Genomic DNA, 12,062 nt, shown 5'->3' with positions numbered 1-12,062 from the left:
GCACGCACCTTGCAGCCGTGAGCAGAGATGACTCGTAGGTCAGCGGGTATCCGGTCTCCACCTTTCACCTCCACCAGGTCTCCGACCACCACCTCCTCGGCGTTGATGCTCTTCTTCTCGCCGTCACGGACGACCAGGGCTTGCTACGAGAACGAGACATGACGGAGACCACGTTGCGTAAGACGGAGGAGAAACAAAAATAAAATAAAGGTGTGAATGAAGGGGGCACCTGTGGGACCAGGTTCTTGAAGGAGTCCATGATCTTGGAGCTCTTGGCCTCTTGGTAGTAGGAGAAGCAGCCGGTGATGATGACGACGCCGGAAAGCACGACGCCCAGGTACAACTGAGTGGGCGAGAAAAGGGTCAGTCGGTTCATCTCTGGGGGTGTTCACTTTTCATCTCACCCCAACAAAGACACCCTCTTACATTGTCGTTGGCCGGTTCGTCTTCTGAGGCAGCCTGGATACCGTAAGCCAGGAAGCAGAGGATGGCACCAATCCACAGCAGCATGGAGAACCCACCAAACAGCTGGAAGACGCCATAAAAACAACACGTTTCAAGCCGGGTTTCTACAGTCTGCAAAGACTCTGACCCCATTTGCATTCTACAAGTATTTGAGTATGCAAAGCAGGCTTCCGTGGCACTCCTGACTGATTACTTTTACCTGTTTGCAGAACTTGACCCATTCGGGCGTGGTGGGGGGGGGCGTGAGGGCGTTCGGGCCGTCTCTGAGCAGGATCTCTTTGGCTCTGGCGTTGGAGAGACCCTAAAAAGAGACATAAAAGAGACAGCAGGTTTGACAGCAGGAACAGTCGGTGCGAGCGGTTATGTCATCGTAACCTCAGGAGAATCTTGAAAGAAGAACCTGTGAGTCCTGTTTTTTGTTGCTCTGTTACTTGAGGGACGAGTCAGAGACAGTGTTTTTATTTGCTCAACACATAACTCGCTATTACTCAAGGAGGTGGTGGATTTAAGCTTGAAAAAAAAACAACAGAAAGTGAGTGAAGATCTCAGTAATCTCACAATTGCTGCACAAATCATTAGAGAGCAAAAGGTGCAGTTAGCGGTGCATCGCGGAGGGAGAGGAGACGGGCTGCATCTCTGCTATTAGACTTCAACGAGGTCTTCGGTGACGCACAAAATAAAGGAGAAGAACTCAAAAGTGACTGAAGGTCTTTATGGGGCGCTGCAGTAAAATGAGTCAAAAAACCAGGAAACGAGTTCCCTTTTTTTTCCGAGTCACATTTAGCTGAAATAAGCTCCGTGATTAGCACACGCTTAACAGTTTTTTAACATTTTCTCACGCTAACAAGCGGCTTAAAGAAACTACAAAACGGCCTCGTAGCTCAGTGCTGTTGACAGGAAGTCAGGTGACCCTTCGCGGCCTCTCGTCAGCTTTACTCAAATCATAACCTTCTCCGTGCAGACAGTTGTGTTTGTTATTCCCTTTTGGGAGTACGCGTCTCTCTGTGTCAATATTGTCCGTACAGTATTGTGCAAAAACACCACTGGGGCATAGAGGGAGTAATTTGTTTGAACTGACCCATTACAATCATTTCCACTACATTGCACACTAAATATCTGCAAGTGAAAGTGCTTTTGACTTCGTGCTGTCAGGTCGTCCCTCTGGCTTATCGGCCTCTGTGGATCACACATCCTCAAAGACAAGCACTCACCCTGGATAGGTCGGTTCCATATTTCCTGTGGAGTTCATCCAAGGTTAACTTGTGATCATCCTATGGAAAGAGAGAGAGAGAGAGAGAGAGAGACATTAGCTCAAATCATTTTTAAGGTATGATCAGAGGAACATCAGAGGAAAGTCTTGTTTCAGGTAATTAAATGATCATAGAGTTTATCGTGTAGAAAAAGAAAAAAAAGGGGTTTAATCCGGTTCGCAATCAAATTTTTTTTAATGATACAGCCGAGGGAGAAAAATGCTAATTCCAGCAACCAGAGAATCGAGTACCTTCTTGGACAACGGCCCCCAGCGAGGGAGTGAAGAGAGATTCCTCCAGCGTAATTTGTATGATCTGCAATAATATCTGACTCCCACCTTCAGAGTATTGTGCGTGAGAGCGAAGACGCCGACGCTGGTTTACATGCACGTGGCACATTTTCCATTTCTCTGCACAGTTGACGTGTTTTCCTCTGAAAGCAGCACAAGATATCCATTCTGTCGTGTTGCATATGATTGAACAGCGACCTGTTTTATGATTGACGGCTTTGTTCCCGTGAATGAATGAATGAAGCATCGGTTCACGCCCCCTCAGTGCGACCCATTGTGTGTCCACGTTGACCTCTTGGAGGACGGTTCACAGCCACTGCTTGTGGAGTGCTGTATGCACACCGTTTACATAATGGTGCAAATGCCACCGTCTTTTGCATCATAATAAGCGAGCAAAGTGCTCTTTTAAAGCCCGCCGAGGATTTCCTTATTTGACGCCTGGACTACTTTGTCTGGTTTTTATTTAAAAAAATTACCCGGTTGCTATGTGTTGCTATGGGAATATTCCGCTTGGACTTTGACGCCGCCGGATAATTGCACACGATGGTGCAATAATGATTAACGCGTCGGCTCACCTTCGCACTTATTACGGTGTTACTACGTCTTAAAAGTGGTTCGGATCTGAAACCCGGAGGATCATCAGCGTTTCTTTCGTTCCCCAAATCAAACCTTCCGGAAGACGCCGCGTTCCGGTAATGGTAGTAAATGATATGCTAAGTTAAGGAGGTTATGGCGTGCCGGGGGCGATACCGTTGCTATGGCAATGAGATGTCCTTCAGCGGCAGCAGACTTTGAGATCTAGTTAAGACAATAATCATTAATATGTCACCGAGATGGGATTTTTATTACCTAATAACCAACAGCACTGCGTGACCTGCTGAGTGACATTGAGGGGAAAGAGACTGTTGCAGAAAGAAATCTGCACTAATCCAAAATAAATTATTATAAAACTGGCAACAAGCCATCGCATTCCTATACTTGCAGTGTTTGGTAAAAGTTACTTTTACTTTAAACTGACAGCATCCGTCAACCTTCACTGGATGACCTTTGTGAAGGTCAAAGAGCAGCTTGCATCCATAACACAGCAAAATGACAGAAAATGATTATTATGAGACATTTGAACAGGTTCACTGGACTCTCCTTTGAGATGAACTTGAGGCCTGAATCTGCCTCCTTGTGAACTGACCTTGTGAAGGACACTCTCCTCCAACATAAGGGAGGCTTTGTCTTCAACGAGACAATAGTCTAAAGTTACGGATCCACCCTTTAATAAGTGTATATCTGCCTGTGAAATGCCACCATGTTAGCATACAGTGGGCGGTATGATGTCATTAATTCTTCTCATTTATTGGGGATGAACTGAATGCAGGAATCCCTCGGTGACCTTGGGAAATGACCTCCAGCCCGCCAGCCAGAGATACAGGCCGAGGGGGTAAAAAAAAAAGAAGAAAAAAGGCTGACACGAGTGGAAATTGAGGCAACTGTTTGACACAGGAAAACCACGTCGACCTCCACGCGCGCAACTTCACGACTCGGCACATTTATTTTCGTGCTTCCAGTTTAGCCCGAGCGCAGTTTCGTTTGTGGGCTGAGAGGTGAAGAACGAACACGCGTGTGATCCTGAGAGTTCAGCAGCGTTAATGGATGTTTACCGGCGGCTGGGTTCGTGTGTTTTGATAGAAGCTGAAGACAACAATGACAACAGAGCCTCCCGACGTTTCTAATCTAGATAAGCGTGACTTGGACGTTAAGTGCAGCGTGTGAACTCCTTAATAACACGCGACAGCACACGCAGGCGTGCAAGTAGCAATCTTCCTGAAATAACGGACGGGCAGCCGCATCTCATGTGACCGGCCGTGAGGTCAAAGCCGAGGTTCGTCTCGGCCGAGAGTGTGAACGCGAACAAAGCTGTCATTAAGCGTGTAGGAGAGGACAATGGTGGTTGGGTTCAACAAGGTCAAACGCCGGTTCCTCCCTTGATTCACGACGGTTACGACACTTTTAAAGTTAAATATTCCCCAAAGGAAACAGTGCTTCTCCCAGACAATGACAGTGTTGTTTCTACATTTCTTTTGTGTACTCACCAGGTCCACTTCTTTCTTCAGCTCTTCCATATCCCTCTCCCCTTTCGCTTTCTTCGCCTTCCTGCCCCCGCCGTCCGAGGTCGCCGCCAATTTGTACTCATCTTTCCCTCTCTGGGTGGAAGAAAGTGAGAGAGAGTGAGCGTCTTAGCAAGAGCTGGAGCACACGTGTGGAGGTTTTGGCTGTGGAAGCCGCAGCAGAGTCGACTTTGCTGTTCAAACATGCTGTAAAACGTGTGTTAATCATTGTTGGAAGGATTGCGAACGACTCTCGTAAAAGATCTCCCATTTGAGAAGAAAGAAAAAAGTAGTTTAAAGAGTTTCCCCCTGAAAAAAAAAAAAAAGAGTGAACGCGTGCACAAGCACATTTCGAAACTAAGGTACAAAGTACCACTTCACAACTGTCAAGCTGAACCCATAACGTGACAAAAACTGATCTGAGCTCAGAACTGAAGCTCAACCTAGAGACTCCAAAGCCTGTGACACAGCTCCGATACTTACTCCCAGCCCCATGGTTGCAATGCACGTCTGAGAACACTCAATCCAATTGTCTTTTTAAATTGCAACTTTCCTACCCCGCCTCTCTCTCTCTCTCTCACTCCCTCTCTCTCTCTCTCCCTCAGCCCTGAGTCTTCCGCACTCTCCAGAGCAGAGAAGATAGGCTGCTCAGCGTTAGCATACCTTTATACCCACAAGCGGCTCACCTGCCCTGAGGAGGAGGAGTTTTGGTGGGGGGTGTAGGGGGAGGGGGGGTTGGGAATGGGTAAAACTGGACAGGTGAGATAGTAGCGTGGGGTAGGGGGCGTTGCAGTGGTGGAGGAGGACTACAGGAGAAAGGGGAGGGCTAGATCTTGCTCAACTTCCCTGTTTTGTTCTCACCGTTTCCGTTCCTCTCCCTCTCATTCAGTCTCCCTCAATCCATTCCTCTTTTTCCATTCAGCTTCACTGCGACCTTTACGTGCAACAGGTAGGTAGGCGGGTGGTTTTGCAAAAGCCAGACGCCCCGCAGAGTGAATCCTCACTCTTTACAGTACAAACAGGGATGAGCCAACGATACCGAATAAAACAATGTGGGTGGTGGGAAATGAATTAAGAGGCAGAGAGAGAGAGGGTGAAAGTCCAGTTCTGCAGGTGAGCGAGTCGAACGAGGCATTTGAAATAACAAAAGAAAGAAAAAAAAAGGTGAGAAGCTGATCGCGACCTTGTGAGAAAGCGCTGCTCGTAGATAACGAGAGGAATGCAAAGGGAGGAATCCTTCCGCTCCCTGAGGTCAATGTGACCCGTGAAAAACACCAACTGCCCCGTCATTGACTGTGAAGTCCTCATAAAACGTGGGAGCCGAACTGGAATGTCCCAAGAAGGCTGGATTAATAAACGTCCATCAAAAAACGCACAGAAATCACATTTGGAGACCCAATTTGTTCAGGTGAGATTTAGGGCTTCCCTCCCCCACCTCGGCGTTCCTGTGGCGAGCAGACGTTGTTTTTTTAAAAAGAATGATTGAGCCGGACGTGTCCTTGAACAGACAATGGGATTTCTCAAATGATTATGGTATATTTGTGCAGGAGATGGTGAGGACAAAGGCTTTATCTTTTATCTCTGGCTGCCACCTTAGCTCATGACCCTGAAGTCCCTCACAAAACCCAGAAGTGGCTTTCCTGTTCATTGACACTCTTAGGGAGGAGAGGGGGAGGGCTGGCTGTCTGGCTGTGGGGGGGGCGGGGCTGCTGCATGTGTTTGTAGTAAACTTCCTACTGTTTATAGTCACTAGACTACGCAGGGAGGAGGAGGCGGGTGTGGGGGGGGGAGGTGTTATAATACAAAGATGAGCAGAGAGAAAGGAGGAGGTTGTAAAATAGGGCTTCTCAGAAACTGAAAAAAGGGGTAAAAGATAAGAGTGTGAGAGTGCTGTAGCTCGTCTTGCAGCTCGCGGGCGGCGTATTGAATTCAATTTGTCCTAAAAAGTGATGTAAGAGGCAGATAAAGGGAGAGAGGGGTGGATAAAACCCTGAAGGGGACAGTTTGACTCTAAATAAAATGAAACCCATTTACCTCCCCCCCCCCATGGTGCTGTGTAACCACTCAGATAATGGCCGTGGCTCTCCACGCCAATGGAAACTGGCCATTGGGATGCTAACTAGCGTCGCGTTGGGCTGTAGGTGTGTGAGCGCTCGCCCACTTCCTGTCTCTTGGATACGACCACACCTTCCTTTCAAACACATTCACACACCGTTTACGGGGATTTGTTTAAGTCTTTGGGAAACCGACCTCCCAACGCGGCAGCGGTGTCAATAAAACCACGATGGGGCCTAAGTGGCTCCCTCTGAGTGGTTTTTATGCGGCTGGTGGGGGGTTTCAGCTCCGTAATTAATGCAGTGTACGCTCTTGTTTAACCCCAAACAATGCTCTGACATGCATAAACAGCTCGGGAGGCGAAGACGTAAACATGGCCTTTGGGATTGTCACCGTGGAGTAATACCGATATTATCAGAGTCAACATATTAGTGAGTAAACGATCACTTGAAGGCCGTATTAGAAAGTAAAGCAAAGGGTAAACACGTCTCCTGACCTTCCTCTGGTTGGATGAAGCCACAGAGACCTCAGCAGATAATGTTATCTCTTCACCGCTGAGCGCTAGTGGTGTGTGAGACGCTAACGGAGGCATCGTTTAATACATCTCTCTATTAAGTCCCACAACTCTGATCAAAGTGTACATTGAAATGCCCCCCCCCCCCCCCCCCCCCCGGGGGCGAAGAGCGTGCACGAGGCAGCGCTGTCAATGTTTCACTCGGCTGCAGGTCAACCTTGTAGTATTCAAACGGTCCTGAACTTTGCACCGACCGTGACGTCGAGAGGCTTTTTTTAAACGTTTAATAATCAAACCGTTTTGCACTGATTGACACAGCGGAGAGAGAGAGAGAGAGAGAGAGAGAGAGTTGACGGCATCTCTCCGGACAGATACGTGACGTTTCCAGCGCCGCTAGACGTAGATGTGTGTTTACTGGGCCTGCTGCTGGCTTTCATGCTGGACGTAGAACAAGGAAAGGTGTGTGAGCTCTGGAGTATTCCTTTAAAATGTCCTCGACAACGATTGTTTTCTCCAACTTCAAACTATACAATTCTACTTGAAATTTAAGAAAACATTGATACAATTGTGTTAATATCATACAAACACACACACACACACACACAAGACAAGACAAGTTCCAACCCACACCCGGCCGTGTGATTCCCCACCCACCGAGCTTCCCCCGTTCCCACAGCACACATGTCGTATCGTCACGTTGCTTCTGGGCTTTCTAGCTGTAAAAAGGTGACTTTATCCACCGTGGAGCGTCGCCTCTTTACACGTCTGTCCTCCGTCATATTGGTCTCACACAAGGGGAGAATCGTCACCGTTCAGGCCTCTAGCCATCGTCATTTCAGTCATTTTTTGTGCTTTCCTCTCTTAAAATAATAAAATAATAATAAAGCAGCATTGATCCCCCCCCCCCCTCCCCCCCTCTGTTAATGCATCTCTCTGGTGTTCTGGTGTTTTTCTGCCAGCTTAAGGCTCACCGGTGCAAACCAGTAAAGAACCTTTTCTTCAAATGCGTCCTCGGTCCCGATCTCCCAAAAAAAGACTTCACACACCTGCTTGAAATTCCCGACCCGGGTGTTTGAGTCCGGCTGTTGACTCTCGGCGCTCAACGGCGAGCTCGATTCAGACGACGCGGTTTCAGAGACGACAAGTTGGCCTCCTTGATCTCCTCTAGAGGAACAGGACTTAATGTGGTTAAATTAAATTACAACCGTAAGGAGCCAAACAGGAAGTGCCTCGGTCCCGTGACCTTCTCCCTCGGCGTGGTCCCCCGAGTGGATTATTTGTAATATTACCACTCAGTGGGTTTTATGTTCCATCTTGTGTGGTGCATTCAATGTATTATATTTCATCTGTCTTTTATAATGTGTTTCTTTGTCTCAATGCTGTTAATGTTTTTGTGTTTTTCCGCACTTTGAATTCAATATATTTCAGGAAATTGCATTTAAATGGATGGATCACAAATGCACCACAATTAGGAAACGTGTGCTATTTATAACAAACATTTACCAGAAACCCGGTTCCTAATTTATGACGTGAGGCTTTTTACATCAAAGGAAAACTGTCGTTAAGGATCCAACATTACAGCATGTGTGTGTGTGTGTGTGTGTGTGTGTGTGTGTGTGTGTGTGGTTTGGTCACACATTCCTAGGGAGCAGATTGGATTTTGTATTCGAGTCAGTTTCAACCAATGTGAGGATGAGAGGGATCGAGTAATCTCTAAAAGATCGTTTGTTCAGACCACACACACACACACACACACACACACACACACACACACTAGAAACCCTGCACATCCCTCTAATCTGGCGAAGGATTACAGCTGCAATTAGGGGAATGAGAAGTGAGACGAAGGGAGGAAGAGAGAGAGAGATGTGTTTTTTTCCCCATTTTAATTGCAGCTATCAGTATTATTGTGTTCAGCTAACTGGCAAAGAAGCTCCAAGCAGGTATTGAAAGCCTGGAATCAAATTAAAGTCTCAATTTATCATTAAAACAAGTTATCAAACACACGTTTTTGAGGGTTCGCCCTCTCGAAATGTCTCCAGTCTTCAATTTGCAAACATCCTGGAAACGGAGGTGAATCATCTCAATCATCGCCGGGTTAATTACGGCGCGCAAATATTTGTCTAGCCGAGGGACAGAGACACATATCGGAGCAGAAATAAGTATTTCCAACCACTCCGACGGCGTCTCCATGACACACACGGATGAATACAGAGAGCCAGGTATCCCCTTTTCCATGTGTCACTCTGCAGCGGAGAAGCAGAGCACATAGAAAAAGGAGTGAAAGAGTGAATGAAAGGATAAAGAAAGAAAAGAGTGAGTGTAGGCACTGCCAGCCTGGCTGATCCCAGACCCTGGCAACGGCAACAAAGAGCCACTGTCTCCGCTCACTCCGTGTCTCACACACTCACACATGAATACTGTACTGTGTCCACTCCGGCCCTGTAGACACACACACACACACACACACCGAACCCCCCCCCCCCCCCCCCCCCCCAATGTGAATATTAGTTTTTACTGGTTTTCTCATGAAAATGCACTCAACGCTTTAATCCGTCCGTCAAGACCGGGGTCAAGAGGTCAAGAGGTCTTGAAGTGACCGTCAAATGTTGCTTATTGTGACGGGTCGTGGACTTATGAGTCGTCTCCCGTCCACGTGCACGGCTCAGACGTGCACGGCTCAGACGTGCACGGCTCAGGCGTTTGTGAAGTAACTTATGAAACGTTATTGTAAACACGCTGCGGCTGACTCATATCAAAATTACATATAATGGCTGTTTTGAATATTATGTTTACACCTGTAAAAAGGGTGTTGCCCGAAGCTAAAGAAGTTTATTGCTGCAAATATTGCTTATTTACAACATGCAATAAAAACTAAGTCATGTCAAGTGAAATAAATGTCCTAAAACTGGGAAAAATGGAAACGCAACATAGCTTATCACTTAGTCACTTCCTCTCTGAGCCTTTCAGAATAAAAGCCCTGCTCCATAACCGAAGCCGTTTTCACTTCCCCCTGACAGATAGCAGCAAAAGGACCTCCGCTCACTAACTGGGTCAAAGGTCAATGAGCCGGTGGAAAGTTTTTCAAACTAAAGAAAATCAATGGTTGACACATATAGATAAAGTTGACCAATATTTGTGACGTTTTAAGTAGCTTTAAGTTTATTCCACACATGTATTCTACTGGTTTTCATCTATTGTTTGTATACGCGAGTTCTACAACATTCTGCCCGACACATTTTGGAGCTTTGGTTGTTTTGAGGCTCCAGAAAAGAGAAAAGAGACACGATGCTGCCAGGGTTCTTTGAAAGCTTTTGCTTTTCACTCGTTCTCCCTCACTCGCGTCGCTTTCTCGTCTTTCGCGTTCACCTCCACGTCGCCGGGCTGAGAGAAGCACCGAGCGGAGGGGAGAGGAAAGACGAGTGGAAGTCGGGGAGGGAGGAGCCGGGGAGACGAGGAAGAGGAGGAAGAGGAGGAGTCCACTCCCGTGACGCTACTGGCGTGTCTGCTTGCCCTTGGAAAGGACACCGGCGTCTCACAACAAACGCTTTCTTTGTCTTTCTATCTGTCTGAATCTCTCTCTCTCTCTCCTTCATTCGTCCTTATCTGGCTCGCCCTTTCTTTTCTGTCCCTTTCGTCTTTGCACTTTGGGCAAACTTGTTCATGCTGCTGAAAAGTTACGGAGTGACAGGACGGAAGGGTTTTATTTCCACTTTTCCATGTGTGTGCATGTGTGTGTGCATGTGTGTGTGCGCGTGCATGTGCGTGTGTGTGTGTGTCAGTGACGAGCAACAATCTCTTTGTACTTTGGAGTTTTCCGCTTTCTGCTCCACTGCAGTTATTGCGCAATAGAAGTTCACTCACTCACACACACACTCACACACACACACACACACCTCCCCCCACATTCCCTCTTTCTCTTCATTATCATAATCATGCTGTCACACACACACACACACACACACACACACACACACACAGAATTCCTTTGCTGACTCCTCCCCTCAGTGAAGACTTTCTCCTGGGGCCCTCACAACTTCCCCTCGTGGAAAACTACCAGTGCGCACACACAAAGACACACACACACACACACACACACACACACACACACAGTGAGATCTGTGTTAACAGTGGACGGCACAATAACGGGAGAAGAGATGGAGAGAGAGAGAGTGAGAGGCTCTTTGATGGTATTAATAAAATCTGATGAAAATGTTAAAGCTCTCCAACCACACACACACACACACACACACACACACACACACATGACAGCCTTGAGAGCCTCTCGCTCCACCCTACCTGCTGTGGAGAGAGAGCGAGCGTAGTGGATCCAAAGCAACACCACCTCCCACTGGACTAACCCTCCATCGGCCTAACGAGGCCTCCCAGGTGCTCCGCCGGGTTCCCTTCCAGGTAAAACTTTACTAAACTGACGTTCAAGGTCAAAGTCAGAATTCACTTTGTGTGTCTTATTTCGTTTAAAAAAATAAATAAAATAAAAATAAAAATCTGCCCAAAAACAAGCAACGTTACAATATCGTGGGACGTTTTCCCCGACGTGTGAACATCATTTAGATTAATGCCATTTAGCAACGAAACGTCCTTTATCATGCGCTTCACAGGTAGGACTTAACGTTCCCACGGTAACGGAAACAATAAATTATATGCAGGAGCACCTGTGCAGAAGACGGAAGTGTAAAATAACGATTACGGATGTTTATTATATCATATATTATATAAATGTCTGAGCAGAAAGGTGAGCCGGCGTTTGTTTAGTCACAAACAACGAGCTCCTCTTGGATGCGGGCGCGCACACGTATTTCCACGCCGACTACACAAAACTACACAAACTACACAAAACCACACACGTGCACTCGACTGAACAACCCGACGGGCTCAGCAGAAAGTCATTTTTAAGAATGCAGGTGGAAAAAAAAGAAGAAAGGAACGCGATGACCTGCTTCATTCTCCGTTGATTTAAAATATTGAATTACGCTGCGATTAAAATACTGTTTTTAGACGTGATGCGATTGTGTTCATACTTCTTTTTTTTGCATATGTATTTAATGGTCACAGCGTTTAGTTTGCATGAGCACTCGTAGCTCTTCGCTATGAATGAATAATATAACTTTGATATCTTTTTTTGTCTGACATCAGCACTTTTACTTTAAACGATTGACGAGACGCACACACACAAACACCGGAAGACGGTGTTTTGATTGGCAGCTGTGTGAACAGGAAGCACAGAGTTCACATCTATAAAGATTCTGCCTCAAAGAAATGTGATAGCAGAGGAAACACCCAACAAACACACACACACACACACACACACACACAACTCCTCTCATGATCAGATAACAAACTGCGGTACAGTATTATTAGAAAATGA

The 12,062-nt window shown here is 46.8% G+C and overlaps 1 protein-coding gene across 3 annotated transcripts in view; it reads right to left on the bottom strand.

Annotated features, from left to right (window-relative positions):
• The window catches only part of LOC117740608 (sodium/potassium-transporting ATPase subunit alpha-1), a 29,542-nt gene extending 24,768 nt beyond the window's left edge, over positions 1-4,774 (bottom strand). For 2 of the 3 annotated variants that reach the window (XM_034547135.1, XM_034547127.1), the window contains exons 1-7: positions 4,588-4,757; positions 4,090-4,200; positions 1,677-1,736; positions 665-766; positions 427-528; positions 230-343; positions 9-143 (exon numbers count right to left, since the gene is read on the bottom strand). In XM_034547135.1, the coding sequence (XP_034403026.1) occupies positions 9-143; positions 230-343; positions 427-528; positions 665-766; positions 1,677-1,736; positions 4,090-4,200; positions 4,588-4,599 (636 nt within the window). In that variant the 5' untranslated portion in view covers positions 4,600-4,757. Of the gene's footprint in view, positions 1-8; positions 144-229; positions 344-426; positions 529-664; positions 767-1,676; positions 1,737-4,089; positions 4,201-4,587 lie in introns of all 3 variants that reach the window. The other variant, XM_034547118.1, reaches the window with a different exon arrangement.
• Between the last annotated feature and the right edge of the window lie 7,288 nt (positions 4,775-12,062).

The sequence above is a fragment of the Cyclopterus lumpus genome, chromosome 2 (genome assembly GCF_009769545.1).
Source record: "Cyclopterus lumpus isolate fCycLum1 chromosome 2, fCycLum1.pri, whole genome shotgun sequence".
Classification (NCBI taxonomy): domain Eukaryota; kingdom Metazoa; phylum Chordata; class Actinopteri; order Perciformes; family Cyclopteridae; genus Cyclopterus; species Cyclopterus lumpus.
The sequence above is the reverse complement of the archived record's forward strand: the minus strand, read 5'-3'. Positions and strand labels throughout refer to the sequence as shown.